This window comes from Salvelinus sp. IW2-2015, linkage group LG26, assembly GCF_002910315.2.
Source record: "Salvelinus sp. IW2-2015 linkage group LG26, ASM291031v2, whole genome shotgun sequence".
Taxonomy (NCBI): Eukaryota; Metazoa; Chordata; class Actinopteri; order Salmoniformes; family Salmonidae; genus Salvelinus; species Salvelinus sp. IW2-2015.
Window position 1 is genome coordinate 18,069,354 of NC_036866.1, and position 17,981 is coordinate 18,087,334.

General features: G+C 43.9%; 1 protein-coding gene across 1 annotated transcript; it reads right to left on the reverse strand.

Moving 5' to 3' along the window:
- Positions 1-10,664: 10,664 nt before the first annotated feature.
- Positions 10,665-17,314, reverse strand: LOC111952345 (thyrotropin-releasing hormone receptor-like). Its single transcript, XM_023970927.1, has 3 exons — positions 16,635-17,314; positions 16,066-16,489; positions 10,665-13,404 (listed from the first exon to the last, which is right to left on the reverse strand). The coding sequence occupies exons 1-3, from the start codon at positions 17,018-17,020 to the stop codon at positions 12,700-12,702; spliced, it is 1,515 nt and encodes a 504-aa protein (XP_023826695.1). The 5' UTR covers positions 17,021-17,314; the 3' UTR covers positions 10,665-12,699.
- Between the last annotated feature and the right edge of the window lie 667 nt (positions 17,315-17,981).

Below are 17,981 nucleotides of genomic sequence, written 5' to 3' on the forward strand. Positions count from 1 at the left end.
ACTGGGGGGACTGTCATCTGCAGCACCTTTATAGCTTCTGACTGCATTCCCCATTAGTAAACAATGCTTTCAAGAAATGTTTATTTTGCCTGAAGTTTTGTTTATTTTGTCTGAATTTAAAATGTTTTTATCTGTGAACTTGAGTCATGTGTGGGGTCGTGGAGGGGAAATGCTGCACATGCACAATAAAGTTTTAGTTTTGTCTGAGTTCAATCAGTAGCACACATAATCTACATTTTCTCTGTGTGTTGTGGTGTGTGTGTGTGTGTGGTGTGTGTGTGTGTGTGTGTGTGTGTGTGTGTGTGTGTGTGTGTGTGTGTGGTGTGTGTGTGTGTGTGTGTGTGTGTGTGTGTGTGTGTGTGTGTGTGTGTGTGTGTGTGGTGTGTGTGTGTGTGTGTGTGGTGTGTGTGTTTTTGTGGTGTGTAAATGATTTTATAACTGCTGGGGCAAAAATGACCCTAAGACAATCTTTGTACCCTGGTGGTGTACAGCTTTCATGGAAATATGAACAAAGGCGATGTTTCACTTTTCAATGTTGTCACTCTAGGAAAAGTAATCAAATTTCAAGTTGAAAAAATATAATTTAGGGGGTTTTCTCTGCTGTTCAACATAGTGGCGGGTCATTCTACAAGGAGTATTCTGCTGTCAGCCTCAGTATTATAACAAACATTCTTATATCTGTAAATTAGTGTCATAGAGGCAGTTAGGGAAAGATCCGCGAATGGCCCTCCCAGATCTAGTGCACTGATTTGAATTAGCTGCCATCGACACTTCTCTAATCAAATCACTTTAATTCTGTCTCAACCGCATGGCTTCAACCTCTCTCCGAACTCTCACATTTTGTGCAACTATCCCGAATAGTTGCACAATATCTACTTACCCACATCACCCATGTGCCCATCCTGGTAGAATAGTAATATCTGTGTATGGTAGATCAATTTCCCATGTGCCTTCTCACTGACATTCCAGGCAGGAGGGGAGTCTATGACAGTATTGGCAGCCACAGCATGTGCATACATGCATACATACATGCATACATACATGCGCACACACACACACACACACACACACACACACACACACACACACACACACACACACACACACACACACACACAACACACACACACACACACACACACACACACACACACACACACACACCACACACACACACACACACAAGGTCCTGAAAGCTGCTGTTCTGATTAGAGTAATATCAGGATTAAGTGCCCTGTGAAGAGTATGAATGCCAAACCAAGCTACGAAATGTACATAATAATATATGGCATTTAGCAGACACTTTTATCCAAAGCAACTTACATTTTAAATATGGGTTATCCTGGGAATCAAACACACTATCCTGGCATTGCAAGTGCCATGCTTTACCAACTGAGCTACAGAGAACCATCATCTCTGTATCTTTACACACCAGGACAGTACCTTACAGATCTACATGGGAAGTGAGTAAATATTGAGCATGAAATATGATTATTCTCAAACTCAGCATGTCTGTTTCCAGAGTGATGATTTATGGCTGTCTGTGTCTTGATTAGTTGGCAGTGAGCGCTCAGGAATTGTGAATTTAGTTATCTGTTTGACAATTACAAATGATGTGGTTTCATGGATCATGTCTATGTTGTAGTGGTCATAGGCAGGAGAGGCAACTCATAGTTTTAGTTGTCAGTCAAGTGTTAATTATAATGTTATCATTTTGCAAGATCAGTGTCTAGGGTACATTTATGTTTTAGCTTAACCTGAACCTTGTTCTACTTACAGTACATGCAATCAGCAGGGATGCCATTATATAATCTATCATATTAATGACTTTAAAATCTATTTATAGTTCTGCCAATGGATTTACTCCTCCAAAGCCTGTGAGAAATGTTTGATATCGCAGGGAACGGATGAATGAAGGACACTTTTCAAAGCGCTTTCTCTGCCTGATGCTCAGATTGGATCATTCTCATCTGTGCTGTGGCTGGCCCTGTGGTAATCTTCACAGTCACATCTCCGTTCCCACTCCAAGGGTTGCTTTGTCAGGAGATCTGTGTAATCTCCATAAGCTAAGACTTTTTCAGGGGCATGAGCGTGACCTCATAGTGACACCACTATCACATTTTGGGGCAGAAAATACCAAAAAAATGATTGGCTCTTTTTACATTGACCCCGTTTGTCGGGCTATAGAGTGCAACAGTGAAAAGTAAAATGTTCTCATTGAGATGTGAGGTCAGTCTCACCATAATACCTTTCCCTTTCCGACTCTTTTCTCTGGACCTGTGAATGCAACAAATTAGTGCTGTACGATTAACTGAAATGTTGGTTATTTTTAGTTTTTTAATTGACCAATTGACCAACTTTTCAATTATTTTCATTCCATTTTGTTATTTTTTTTCTTCTGTAAGCTCAATGTGCAGTTTCTGTACAGATAAATCGGATGAAGCATGAACTGTGAGATGTAGTAGGGAGTTGTAGTTTCCAACTGGCAAATATTCTACATAGTTTAGCAAAAGAAAACATGGTAATGACAATGACTACAATGACCATAATCTATTGTGCGCCCGCTTAAACTTATCCGGGTATGTGTGGAGCTGACAAAAAGWGAAGAGAGAATGCATGATCGAGAGGGATAGAAAGCAGTTGCTTTGAGAGCCTGAAAATACTTGATCTAAGTGATTGATAGTTAGTATTCAGTAGTCATAAAGGTACGCCTTGTTTACTTTGAAGAACTACTAAAATTGTGATTTTGTCAGACAGCATAGGCATCAGCTCTACATGTATGAGATGATGACTTGTAATTAACTAATAAAGTAATCAAATAAAACAAATATTTATTATTAAAGAAATTATAGTTAGTAAGTGTGTCACGACTTCTGCCGAAGTCAGCCCCACTCCTTGTCCGGGCGGCGCTCGGCGATCGACATCACTGGCTTTCTAGCCATCGCCGCTCCATTTTTCGTATATCCATTTGTCTTGTCTTGTTTCCATACACACCTGGTTTTCATTTCCCCAATTAAGCTACTTGTATTTAACCCTCTGTTTCCCAGCATTTGTTTTCATGTTAGGTGGTGTTAGTTTACGCGCTCTACTTTTATGTTCCGTTTTTTGAGCGTGTTTGATTCATGTAGTGCGCTCATTTTTTGGAACTATATTAAAAGTGTGCCTGTTCATTATAATCTGCTCTCCTGCACTTGACTTCGCATCCAATACACCATCCTGACAGAATTACACACCTTCAATGGAGTCAGCAGGAGCAGGTTTCCCCGGTTAGAGGAGTCGAGGAGCGCGTCCAGAAACATTCGGCCATGTTACAACATCTTGGTGCCATGATGGATCGCGTTGTCCAGACCATGGACCGCTGGGAGAGACAGGAAGTCTCTCCAGTGCCTCGACCAGTACAACCGGTGTTATCTCCATCCGGAGAGAGTTCCAGTGGGATACGTCTCTCCCTTCCTAGGGAGTATGATGGAACAGCAGCACAGTGCCAGGGATTCTTGTTACAACTGGACCTATACCTGGCCACTGTGCACCCAGCTCCCTCAGGAGGGGAGAGAGTGGCCGCTCTCGTCTCCTGCCTCACAGGAAGAGCGTTGGAGTGGGCAAACACCGTGTGGAGAGAAGGAGTTGCGGCGCCAGACCACTTCGAGAAGTTCACCCGTCGCTTCAGGGCCGTCTTCGACCATCCACCTGAGGGCAGATCGGCGGGGGAGAGGCTCTTCCATCTGAGACAGGGGACGAGGAGCGCCCAGGACTTTGCCCTGGAATTCCGGACCACGACAGGACCCTCATCGACCATTATTGATGCAGCCTACGAGAGGACGTCCGACGTGAGCTGGCCTGCAGGGATGCCACCATTTCCTTCGACCAACTGGTGGATTTGTCCATCCGGTTGGATAACCTGCTGGTTACCCGCGGACGTCCAGAGGGGGCTCTGTCGGTTCCATCATCCAGCACTCCTGCTCCGGTGCCCATGGAGTTAGGAGGGGCTGCTCATAGGGAGACTGGAGGACGAGCCATCACGTGCGCCATCTGTGGCAGCAGATGCCGGTCGGTGCCATGTTGGTTCCTCTGGGAGTCGAGGCAACAGGCAGGGCACTCTGGCGTCACCTCAGGTGAGTTTGCATCACACTCATCCAGAGTCCTCTGTTGAKCAACTGTTTGTGCCTGTTTGTTTCCCTGAGTTTTCCCCACATTCACAGCATAAGGCGCTCGTCGATTCAGGCGCAGCTGGGAATTTTTTTGACAGAGCATTAGCCATTAGGTTAGGGATCCTTATTTTTCCCATAGTTAGACCCTTCCCGGTACACGCTCTAGATAGTCGACCATTAGGGTCCGGGCTAATCAAGGAGGCCACCATTTCCTTGGCCACGGTTATGCAGGGGAGTCATGAGGAGAGAATCAGTCTCTTTCTCATTGACTCTCCTGTGGTATTAGGCCTTCCTTGGTTGGCACTGCATAACCCCACAATTTCCTGGCAACAGAGGGCTCTCACGGGGTGGTTGCGAGAGTGCTCAGGGAGGTGTGTAGGGGTTGCCGTTGGTGCTACCACGGTGGAAAGTCCAGACCAGGTCTCCACCGTGCACATTCCCCAAGAATATGCCAATTTGGCTCTCGCCTTCTGTAAAAAGGTGACTAAATTACCACCTCATGGACGGGGGGATTGTGTGATAAATCTCCTGGCAGACGCTGCGCTTCCCAGGAGTCACGTGTCCCCTGTTGCAAGCGGAGACAGTGGCTATGGATACATATGTCTCTGAATCCCTGCGTCAGGGGTAAATTCGACCCTCTACTTCACCCGCCTCCTCAAGTTTCTTTTTTGTTTAAAGGATGGAGGTTTACGCCCGGCATTGACTATAGAGGTCTCAATCAAATCACGGTGAAATATAGTTACCCGCTACCTCTTATCGCTACGGCGATTGAGTCAATGCATGGAGCGTGCTTCTTCACGAAACTGGATCTCAGGAGTGCGTATAACCTGGTGCGTATCCGGGAGGGAGACGAGTGGAAGACAGCGTTCAGTACCACCACAGGACATTATGAGTACCTAGTCATGCTGTACGGGTTGATGAATGTTCCATCAGTTTTCCAATCCTTTGTAGACAAGATTTTCAGGGACCTGCACGGGCAGGGTGTAGTGGTGTATATCGATGACATTCTGATTTACTCCACTACACGTGCCGAGCATGTGTCCTTGGTGCGCAAGGTACTTGGACGACTGTTGGAGCATGACCTGTACATCAAGGCTGAGAAATGCTTGTTCTTTCAGCAGGTCGTCTCCTTCCTAGGGTATCGCATTTCCACATCAGGGGTGGAGATGGAGAGTGACCGCATTGCAGCCGTGCGTAATTGGCCCACTCCCACCACGGTAAAGGAGGTGCAGCGATTTTTAGGGTTTGCCAAGTACTACCGGAGTTTTATCCGGGGTTTTGGCCAGGTTGCTGCGCCCATTACCTCGCTGCGGAAGGGGGGTCCTGTAAGGTTGCGGTGGTCGGCTGAGGCGGTCAGGGCTTTTGGGAAACTAAGAACTCTGTTTACTTCGGCTCCAGTGCTGGCCCATCCGGGATCCCTCTTTGGAATTCATAGTGGAGGTGAACGCGTCCGAGGCTGGGATAGGAGCCGTGCTCTCACAGCGCTCGGGCACGCCACCAAAACTCCGCCCCTGTGCTTTCTTCTCGAAGAATCTCAGCCCAGCGGAGAATAACTATGATGTGGGGGACAAGGGAATTGTTGGCTGTGGTTAAGGCGTTGAAAGTGTGGAGACATTGGCTTGAGGGGGCTAAACACCCTTTTCTCATCTGGACTGACCACCGCAACTTGGAGTACATCCGGGCAGCAAGGAGACTGAATTCTCGTCAGGCAAGGTGGGCCATGTTCTTTACCCGTTTTGTGTTTACCCTGTCTTACAGACCAGGTTCCCAGGGCAGGTTTCTGCGGTTCTATTGCCAGGAACGGCCGGGGGAGTCAGCAGCGTTTGTGCACTGGGCCGAGATGGCACAGAACTCGCATCGCCACTCCTCCACTAACATCTCCCCCTATCAGTGCGTATTGGGGTATCAGCCGGTTCTGGCACAGTGGCATCAGGGTCAGTCGGAGACTCCTGCGGTGGACGACTGGTTTAGGCGCGCGGAGGAGACATGGGAGGCCACCCGTGTCCATCTCCAGCGAGCCGTGCGTCGCCAGAAAGTCAGCGCGGACCGTCACCGCAGTGAGACTCCGGTGTTCGCACCGGGGGACCGGGTCTGGCTCTCGACTGGTAACCTGCCCCTCCGCCTGCCCTGCCGGAAGCTGGGTCCGCGGTTTGTGGGGCCATTTAAAGTCCTGAGGAGGGTGAACGAGGTATGTTATAGATTACAGCTTCCCTCTGATTATTGTATTAACCCCTCGTTCCATGTGTCTCTCCTCAGGCCGGTGGTGGCTTGTCCGCTCCAGGAATCTGAGGTGCGGGAGGTCCCTCCGCCCTCTTTGGACATTGAGGGGGCCCCGGCGTACATCGTTCGTTCCATCCTGGATTCGAGGCGTCGGGTGAGGGTCCTTCAGTACCTCGTGGAGTGGGAGGGGTACGGGCCGGAGGAGAGGTGCTGGGTTCCGGTTGCAGATGTTTTGGATCCTGAACTGCTGCGTGATTTTCACCGGCTTTCTAGCCATCGCCTCTCCATTTTTCGTATATCCATTTGTCGTGTTTTGTTTCCATACACACCTGGTTTTCATTTCCCCAATTAAGCTACTTGTATTTAACCCTCTGTTTCCCATGTTTTGTGTGTAATTGTTTTCATGTTAGGTGGTGTTAGTTTACGCGCTCTACTTTTATGTTCCGTTTTTTGAGCGCGTTTGATTCATGTGGTGCTCTCGTTTTTTGGAAATATATTAAAAGTGCACCTGTTCATTATAATCTGCTCTGCCGGCACTACACCATCCTGACAAAGTGATAAGCAGTCAAGGGCAGTCACTACCATCATGGGATTTTTATTTATTGCTTAATTCTGTGTTACAGCACTCAAGCCACACAACGCATAGTGCATTGAAACCGAAATCCAAAACCGAAATCCAAAACCGTGAAAAAATGATCAAACCAAAACTGAACCAATCTAAAAAAGCACTAATCGCTCAGCACTACAGTGAATTTTATATCAATATTACATAAAAGTGAACCAAGGCTGTGACAGGAAAGGAGCTCTTCAAGAGCTTTTACTGGCATGTTTAGGACTAATGAATAGGCTAGGTACAGGTAGTCTTGCATGATCATCCTTCCAAATCCTGTCTTGTTGACTTTACGTGAGAAGCCTGAAGTCCAAGGCTAGGCTACAGGACATGTATACTATAACAATGTCCTGTAATTTGGGAAATTGTAAATGGTGAGCACAGGTTCTGTATTTGTTGATCAGGATGTTGACAGTGTACAAGTCCTATCTCACGGTGTCACGACTTTTTGGTCCCGTCGTTACACACGGGACCAAAATGTTCTCATGAATGATAATACAATGAGTAAGACTCTTTCTTGGGAGCAACCATTGGTTGTGTCTTATTACAGCTCTACATGTGAGACAGTAGCTACATCCCCCACTGGAATCTAAAGATAACACAGCACAGTTGGATGTCTTTGTTGAATTATTCAAGATTGACTAGCTCAATATAGCGCACCTGTCAAACGACAATATTACCCTTGTGATATCAAGATTTAACCCCAGACTCATCTCACAAGCTGCAGATGTCATTTTGCCATATGTTATAGAACCACTCAGGTTTTCTATTGGAGTCGTTCCACTGTTTGGATTTCTTGTGCCCATCTACATACAGAACAGTATGTGATGTTTGTTTTAAAATTCCCAATGGTGTTGGGGAGAAAATATTTTCTCTAAAACAAAACTATGCATTTCCCTGTACTGTAGGTCTTTGTTAATGTCGGTGTGATGCATCATCTTGCTGGCTGTGACTGTTGTGGCCTCTCACCTGGAGTGGGAGTGGGAATATGTGAGTTGAGTGAATGAAGCTCAGGCAATGCCAGGTGAGGCCAGGCGAGGCAGGTGCACCTCTCAGGGCCAGGTATGGCTTCTCTCTGAGGGCCTGGTGCCCACATGACCAGCTAGCTGTTCCTAGGGCTCCAGCAGGCATGGAGGGCTCTCTCTGCTCTCTGCTCCTCAGGGGAGTGAGTGACAGCCGGGATGGGCAACTGAGCTGTCCCAGCAGAGCATACCTAATCGAATTGACTCGGTGAGAGCAGCAGCCTGGATCAAGTAATTACATGGAGCTAAAAACTAGCAGGCAGCCTTGGCTGGGCTCTGGGCTGCACACAATATCCAATTCAATGAACAGAAGAGTCCAACAATTCAGTGCCTTTTGAGAAGTGTTTTTTTCACTTAGTTGTAGCATTCGGTCATAAAGAGCACAATGATTTGACTATAAGATGTTAAATGTTCCTTAAAAAATAAATATTTAAAAAGGAATAGTTTCATCATATTAAAACAAGAGTTCAGTTTATGTAACAGCCCACTGGGCACACACTGTTCAATCAACGTTTTTACCACATAATTTCAATGAAATTACGTTGAACCAACATGGAATAGATTTTGAATTGACATCTGTGCCTGGTGGGAGGCTTGCCCTTAAAATTAGGGACAGACAGATAATTCACTCATCACAATAAATATACAATAATCTTCAGAAATGACTTTGTCATTGAGGGGTTTACAATGATGGTGAAAACTTGGAGAAATGTTGGGGTTCAAATCTTCCTAGAAGTCACATAAGGTGCATGGAGGGACATGTCATAATGTGGAATTTTGTCACTAAAGCAAGTCTTTATTCATATAAAAAATCTGATTGAAATCTCCATGTGGTCTATATTAAAGGGCACTTTTTTGTATATATATAATAGGCTTTTAAAATTCAATGTTGGTGCACAATTACTACTTAAAATATCAGCGACGCAAAAGTAACTCATTTCGTGGAACTACCCAGAAGTGAGGCAGATTGAAGTGGAGTGTTTCTCACTTATGCCTAACTTCCCCTCAATTTTTCCCTCCCAACCTCCCTTTATTCCTCCCTGCCTTCCTGCCTCCCTCCCTCCCTCCCTTTCTTCCTCCCTGCCTTCCTTGCTCCCTCCCTCCCTCCTTCTTGCCTCTGTCTGGTATTTCCTAATATCGTTTGAGACTCATCAAACACCAAACAAAGCAGCATAAAGGACTAGATAGATAGAGGCTGAGGACTGGAGGAGGGCTGACAGACAACAACACAGTCTCCATGGCAGGTGCTGAGGTTCTGATGAACCTGTTATCACTACATCTGGCCTGAATGAGGCTTTGTACCTGGGTGCTGTCAGGTGCCTCACAACACATACCCCCAGACACTTAACGCCATTCAGGTCTGTGGACAGGAACAATGACCTCTCCTGATCTGGCCAGGTTTGGATCCTGTGAACAGTTGCTTGCCCCCTCTGTGACACTAAAGTAATCGCATAATAACATTTCAGAATTTGAGGAAAGGGGGACAAAAAGTACATAATTAATTGAGATGCTTTTTATAAATGAATTATTAAAAGGTGGAACATTTTAAACCAGGATAAAGGACTGTGTGTGAATACAGTTGTATCACCCGCTCTCCTTCTTCAATCACAAACTTTTTGATTGGAGTGGTTAGGAACGTTTAGATTTTGCAGTTTAATTGACAGTGAAAATGTCCATATGAAAAAAAAGTAATCCTTTGGGGGCTCAACAGTATCTCTCATATTTAGATTCTATACTTCACTTTTTTCTGTCAAAGTTCTACCCCTCTAGAAAAGTTTAGGACATTCATTCCATTTAATCAGAGACATCGAAACAGTAGAGACAAAGGTATGAACAAAGAGAAGTCTGGAATAGGACGGATCTGATGATGAAGTGTTGTTGCCACCTACTCAGAGGAACTAAATACTTCTTAAACATCTGTTCTAGGTCAAAGGTCTACAGTACACTCTGATATTTGCATATTGTCATTTTCAAAGGCCTTCAGAATCCTCTGGGTGATGACACTTTATTTTTTGACAAAGAATACTGATACCTGCACCTGATGAGAGACCCATTCCCCACAGCATCTTATCAGGTGGCCCTCCAGCCCTCTATTCTGAGCACAGAAACTGTATGTAACCTTAGCAACCATCTGCCTACCTGAGTTAGATTCCACAGTTAGATTTGTTTATTGTTGCAATACCAGAAAATAAAATATACTTTTGAGCCATGTAGGCGTCCTTGAAATGATTCTAAGAAAAGAGTGGGTGTAATTTGAACATGTAATGTGTTACTTGCAACACATCTGGAGTATCTGTAATTTTACAAATAGAATGCTGCAACTCAACCAAATCCTCTTCTGCAACTCAACTTCTTATTTAAAAGAACCTTAAAGCCATATTTTAATATAATGTTTCAAAAATATATATATACAGTATATAAAATGTAAACAAAACACTGAATTAACCAATTAACTTAATCACTTAGGCGAAAATAAATCATTTTCCGAGTCATTGCTGTAAAGTACATTTTAGAACCATTGCAGTGCAAAAACATCTATTCCATTAGAAACATCTCGATTGTGCGTTCCATACTGATTTTCCTGCAAGATGCTCATGAAGAAACAAAGGCAAAGAATAACGAAATAGCTGACAAACATGTTTTGGATGAATTTATTATGTTTTGGCAAAATTGTAAACACAACACTGTACTTACTGCGCGTGCATATACTGTACACCACACACCAGTACATAGCTTATTTATCATTACAAACACCAGTTTAGCATATCAAATACAATTCTAAGATTGAGATTACAACGCACTGATGACACAATATCAAAGTGGCAAGCTTTCTAGCTCCCAATAATGACAAAAAAAAAAAACAGTCCAAAAAATATACACGCTTTCCAGCGTCCAAATAGCACTACAAAATCCTATCAGCAAATCCATACACTGTGTAAACAACTAGATAAAGAGTGTTTTGTTATGCCACATTTGTTGCTTTGGCAGTTACGTTTGAGAATGTTGTAATTATCCTTAACAACAGAATGATGTTCTGCTTTTCAAATACAAAGCAAAACATTAATTATGTTTCAACAGTTTTTTGGCAAAATGACAGATGTATTCTCAACCCATCTCAATGATGTAGGAAGAAATGTTCAGTGCTTTTCTTTGAGGCACAGGTTTTAGATGGCATGAATAAAAGACAAGGTAAACTGGGAAGACAGAGAGGGAGAACCAAGACTTTGAAAAAAGCATTGAAAAGAGACCAAGTGACAGTGACTGAACGACTGAACAAAACATACTTTTGGAAAGACATTCAGGAATTAAATTGTTGGATAGTGTTAAAAGGCATTTATATTCGTATCAAAGGATCCACCAGAGTCTCAATATGATGCACTTATTTCTCAACAAAAAAAATATTATTAGAGATTTGAAATGTGTTCATATTTGTGTAATAAAATGTAATAGTCTGCCGACCACTGGGATTGGAGATCACATACTGTAGAATAGCCGTGGAACCTATACGTGTATGACATGAACTGGATGATGACTAAATCTGTGGCACTGAAACTATCTATTAAAATGCTGCAGACCTTACTCATCTATACATGTCTTGATGGCTACCCACTAGAAATGACTGAAACTAGAGTGGTATTCTCATTACAGGATAAAGAATTTGCACACATTCCACTTTAATTCAGGATGTGTGATTTGAAAGAGACTCAGCCTAGGTTGGGCTGGGACCATGACTCATAATGAGGTGTGGATGTGTAGATAGCGGATGAGCCACTCTTTCAATAATACAACAACTTGAACTCATTTTCGCAGGGCTGGGTCGGCTGAACCACTTTGAAGGCCAGCATCCTAATATTCCCACTTCCCCAAACATTGTTAAGGGATCATTTACGACTGCTGTTTATCCAGATATTAACCCAAACATTAAACATCTATGGGCATTTAACCTGTGTACTCTGTTTGCATTCGTTGAATACCATTCAGCCACAAATGAATGGGTCTCCAAACCACGGTTACGCCAGTCCTTCCAACTTTCTTACATGTGGCCCAGAACATTAACATGTATCTCTTGGCAAAGTGGAGATACAACTATAGTAACATGTCCTGTGCTCTGAGCCGGGGCTTTTATGCAGAACAAATGGCAGTGCTTTACAGTGTTGTCCCTGGACTGCAGGGAGGACAGATCATTGCTATTTCACATCTGACTTTTAGGGCTTTGAAACTGAATGATGAGAAGATCTCTGTAAGCAGCATCATACCTAAAAGCACTTCTAAAAATGTATTTGTGGCATCCCTTAAAGGCAGCCAGTGCTCTCTCTCTCTCGCTCTCTCTGAACAGCATGTTATTCCTCTTTCCCTCTGAGCTTAACAACAGAAGTGTACCTAATGAAATGCACTAACAAGAGCAAAGGAGACCTGCAGTGATCCCTGGAAGTGGTCCATACCACTCCGTCACGTGTTGATGATGCTTTTTGTGACTATGCAACAGCCAAAAATCCAGAATCCTAAATGTATATAGTATTATTGGCCAGAATAGTTTCATTCTACAATAGGTGATAGTGCTTATTCAAGGGTAATGGATGAATTTTTCATTCCAATGCATCCTGCAATACCCGTCAAGGGCTTGATATGTTACCAAAATTTGCTTGAATTGGTGAATGACTAATACTCACTTCCTCATGTGAAAACAGGCTTGTTTTATCTACAGCACTGTGTGATTCATTCCTGCCTCAGTCATCTCAGTTGGCCCAGGTGTGGACTGGATCTCATTTTGCCCAGGTGTGGACTTGATCTCATTTTGCCCAGGTATGGACTTGATCTCGTTCTGCCCAGGTGTGGATTTGATCTCATTTTGCCCAGGTGTGGATTTGATCTCATTCAGCCCAAGTGTAGATTTGATCTCATTTTGCCTAGACGTGGACATGATCTCAGTTTGTTGAGGTGTTGATTTGATCTCACCACAGCTTGTGTCTTTCCTATCTTCCTTCAGGTGATCCAGATCCTTCTTCTCTTTGGCTGGGGAGGTGTCTTTGCTCTGCCACTCTGTCACTGTGTCAGTGCAGGTCACTCTCCTGGCCCCCTGTTTGGTCCCGTTGCTGGTCTGCTGTGGGGTGCGTGGGTCCCTGGCCATGCTGTAGCCGCTCTGGATCATGGAGAGGGAGCGGTGGTGGGCCTCCTGGCTCTGGCATCTGTAGAGCCCGCGGAACGCTGAACGGAACTTCTGAGACATCAGGTTGTACACTACGGGGTTGATGGCGCTGTTGGCATACATACAGATCCGACAGAACAGAACAAACCATGCGTCCAGGTAGGGTGTGGCAATGAAGGAGTTAATAAGGACCAAGGTCCGGTAGGGCATCCACAGTAAAGCGAACAGGATCACCACCACTGAGAGCATCTTAGTGACCTGTGAGAGAAACAGGAGAGATTAGATCAGGGGAGATCTAATGCATACTGTATGTTCACTCATGTCACAATAAACTTGGGCTAAGCCATTAACCTTTTAAATCCAATAAATGGATGAACATGCATACATAATCGTTTAAACATATGTGTCAAACTGTCATATTCAGTGGTATCGGAAGCACAGTTAAATACTGTGGGACGTATTACAGTATCATTAATCTGATTCCCTTATCGCACTCAACATTACATTAGAGATTACCTTTAGCACTCCACAATTCAGTGTTTATCTGTGTGAGAGCCTTGTATCAAGCAAACAGACACACTGTGGCCACTCTTAACCAGAGAGTGTTTGGCCTTGGACAGCAGGCATAGTGGATTATGTCAACGAGGCCACAGGGGCCCCCAGTGTCTTAGGGAGAACAGACCCACATTTCAGAGGTGGGTATATCATCAGAGAGAGAGAGAGAGAGAGCGAGAGCGAGAGAGAGAGCGAGACAGAGAGAGAGAGAGAGAGAGAGAGTGAGTCCCTCAGCCCCTGGCTTTGTGACCATGGCGACAACACACAGGCAGACATTCTAGAACCCTGGTGAGACAGATGAAGAACCACCGTAAGACTCCACTGATTAGCCTTATCACTCCCAAACAATGGCACAGACTGTCTTTTATCCCCTGCTCACCTTTTTGTCTGTACGAATTTTAAACACTTTACTCTCACCAATTCAAAACCTTTTATTAGTCGTCCTACGTTTGATCATGGCAACACAAAAGAGAGGCGGTTGATACTCGTATCATACATGGCCTCTTTAAGCTAAATGCTTTTTGAGATAAGGTTCCCTTGATAAACGGCAGTCGATGACAGCAACGTTGAGTGAAATAAAAAAATTGAAGCGTTTAATTGAAGCGGAGAGAGCCATGGAGGTGGAGGCTTTAATTATACAACAGCGAGATAATGACACTAAGGATCACTGTGACATTTCGAATATGCATCTTATTATTTTCATAACGCATCACCAGCACAGGGAGTTTTAAAGCAGACTGCTGTAGATCACAAACAAAGCTGCTGCAGATCATAGCAGGTTTCAATTAGGTTGAATACAGGAAATATAAAACTTAGGTTAGGTTTAAAAAGGCTTCTGAATTTGAAATTTCCGCTACGAAATTTCAGACTTGATTTTCCCTTACGAAAAATGTATTAACCTCTACAGAAATGTCCATGAATCATAATCCACATAAGAATTCACATTTCCTGTTGCTGCAGGATTATTTTCCTGCTGTAGCAAACTGGCTCAAATTAAGATCCTACATCTGTAGGCTACAGAAGTTTCATCAGAACTTCATCAGATTTTTATCAGCAAATCAAATAGAGGTCCAATAGATAAAAGAGCAAAGAGTAACTGTTGGAGAACTGAGACTATAATCATCTGCTGCATTAAGCACACTTCAATGGAAATTACTAATCTTATTATGCAAATATTTTGCTCAAATGGAGCTCCTTGAACACTTGAGATTAAGATCTACCCACAATCAAAAACCGATGCACACACACACACACGCAAGGTCATTTTGAGCATCCTGACATGACATACAGTATGTTATTTTCTTCACTTTTCTGCCACAGAACTGACAGCTGTTGCTGTACCTAGTGTTCTGGTTTTAGTCTATGTTTTCATTTCAGCCTTGAAACATCATTATAGCTGGGGACCTGTGGATAATAAGGATACTGTGGATACTGTATCCCACAGCAGGTGCACTGCACTGGAGAGCCTGGGGAAGTCATTATTTCAGAGGCGAGACTTTTGTGTGTGTGTCTATGTCTATGATTTTACAATCCTGTGTTTTATTTCCCCATTGCAATACATGTAGCCTACAATGCTGCCATACCGAGCAAGCACTAACTGGCTGTGTGATATTCCTCAGCCAAATGTGTCTCATGCAAAGGATTTAGCCAATGCTGACTGATAAACGGGAGTTATTTTCTTCATTCTACAGTATGGTTGAATTTCTAGAGCCTGAAGGTCTAAGCCACTGTTTACTTACGGTTTTGTAACATTGTGATTAGATAGGTATTCATATTTTGAATGCTTCTGTTATGTAGGCAATGTGAAAATAAATAATTACATGAATTTGCTAAGGAAGTGGGTATTACCATACACTTGTGTTTGGAAACAATTAATACAATAGGATGGGTGAAATCAAAACATACATACATAGCCTACATACTAATATGGCCTTGCTTACCCTCATATTAAATGGATAAGGGGAATGTGGGTTTTCAGGCATAAGACCTGAGTACACAATGTACAATACCGTAAAGTTTTGAGAGAACACGTATAAAGCTATGGCTAAGGCACTTGGCATTGTGCAACACCACAGACTCAGATCCTCTGAGAAAGCCTTTTACCCCAACAGCTCCAGAAACCATTACAGCTATTTCACCCTTAGGTCAGTCATAACCAAGGTGGGCAGTGCAGTTGACTCTGCAAACAGCAGGCCACTTATCCCAAGTGATAGGAAGAACATGATGCTTTGACGGTATCATGCGCTAATCCGTGGAGATCAGAGAGCAGGGTAAAGATTATGCTGGGGTCAATTGTGACCAAAGCCATTGGATGTCAATTACAGGAGGACATAAAGGGGGCTCCTTGCTCTGTGATGTACGCACCTGTTTCCTGGAGGAGAGCGTGCTCTTCGGGCGGCCCTGACGACCCCCTTTCCCTCCATCTGCTGGTTCCTTGCAGCTCCTGCGGAGCGTGGTGGCACCAGAGGAGACCGTGCCCGCATCGGGCCGGTTGGGGAGTGGATTGAGGTACAGGATGCGGGCGATGAGGCCGTACAGGACGATGGCCAGGAGCAGAGGGATCACATAGAAGATGGCAAAGTCAATGAGGTATATGGGGAGGTAGAGGTCACGGGACACCTTGTAGCCACACTGGATGCTGCCGCTCTTCATTACCTGGATATCCACCAGGAAGAACCACAGCATGCAGTAGACACAGGTGAACACCCACACCCCTGCTATGATCCGCTTGGCCCGGGACACCGTGCACACTGTCTGGGCCCTCATTGGGTGGCAGATAGCAATGTACCTGGAAATGGAGAAGCACAAACAACAGACACTTTTGCTTGTTGTTCTCCAAAGACATTTATACAGCAAATTATTCCAAATCGTTTTTGTTTATGGCTTTGGTTGATGAGGTATAAAGGGGTTACGGTAGTTGAGGCATCACTCACCTCTCCACAGTAAAGGCTGTGATAGAGCAGGAGGACACATTGATGCCAAGGTACTGGAGGTAGGTGATGCCAAGGCAGCCAGCATGCCCAAACACCCAGGTACCCGTCAGGCTGTCTGACACATTGGGCAGACCAGCGGCCACCAGCACGGTCAGGTCCGCTATGGCCAGGCTGACCAGGTAGCAGTTAGTGGGCGTACGCATGTGTCTCGTGGTGAGAACCACCAGAACCACCATGATATTACCCACAATGCCAAGTCCACAGACTAGCAGAACCAGAAAAACTGCCACAGTCTTGTACTCTAGAGACTGGGATATGGGGTCCCCTGGTCCCACCAAGGAAATGTTGGTTGGGGTGTCCATCCTTGAGCTTACATTTTCTGTCATGTTTGCAGGTGATGAGTTTGTTTCTATGTGAGTAAGATGGAGAGAGTGAAGGACATAGGAACTGGCATGTGTGAGTGTGTGATATGTCAGCGTGGGAATGTAGGAATAAATGTCCCTACACGTGTTCTGTATTTGTTGCTAATGATACCCTTTTAATGGTGTACTATGTTCCGTCTGTCTTCAGCCTATTTAATTATTTTGCAGGGTTATAATTTGATTTAATTAATCAAATCAACATGTTGAAGCTAATTTTCCTCTGCCTTTAGCCCTTTTAAACAAATGAGAATGCCATTGATCCGCCTGAAAATAGAACAATTATTGTAGTTAATTGAAAGAATACTACTATCAAAGTATCTACCTTTGGAAAGACATGCATTGCCAATCGCTAAATACACAGTTAGCTGGACATGATAGATAAATGCTGTTTGTTTGAATGTCAACATTAGGAGTAAAACAATTGGCTCAACACATGTTGGTTAAACAAAACATTATAAACCATCTTTACAGATGGTTTCGTTCTCTGCAATAAAAATGGCCAACAGGTAGCAGTGTTTCCCCTATATTATTTCCCCTATGTTCTAAAAGCGTGTCTTGGCAGAAATATATATACTGTATAAAAAAATGACATGATATTTTTGCATTATAAGCTCCCACAGAAAATTATTCAAATTAGGCATTTTAGTTCTGCACAGTATTAGTTAAGCATAACAAATTCCCAAAAAGCATGCCAGCGCTTTCCAGACACTTGACATTTCAAATATGATTAATTTAGATTGGAAAAGATACAAATGATATTCCAATATGTGCTTTCATGCATGCGCAACATACAGTATGTTTACTTGAAGCCCAGATAATGCAGATTAATATTCAGTAGAATATAAATGACCTTTTGCAAAAACTGGTTGAAAAGCTAAATGACTGGGTGAAGTACTATAGCAGCTAATAGTTTCATATATTCAAC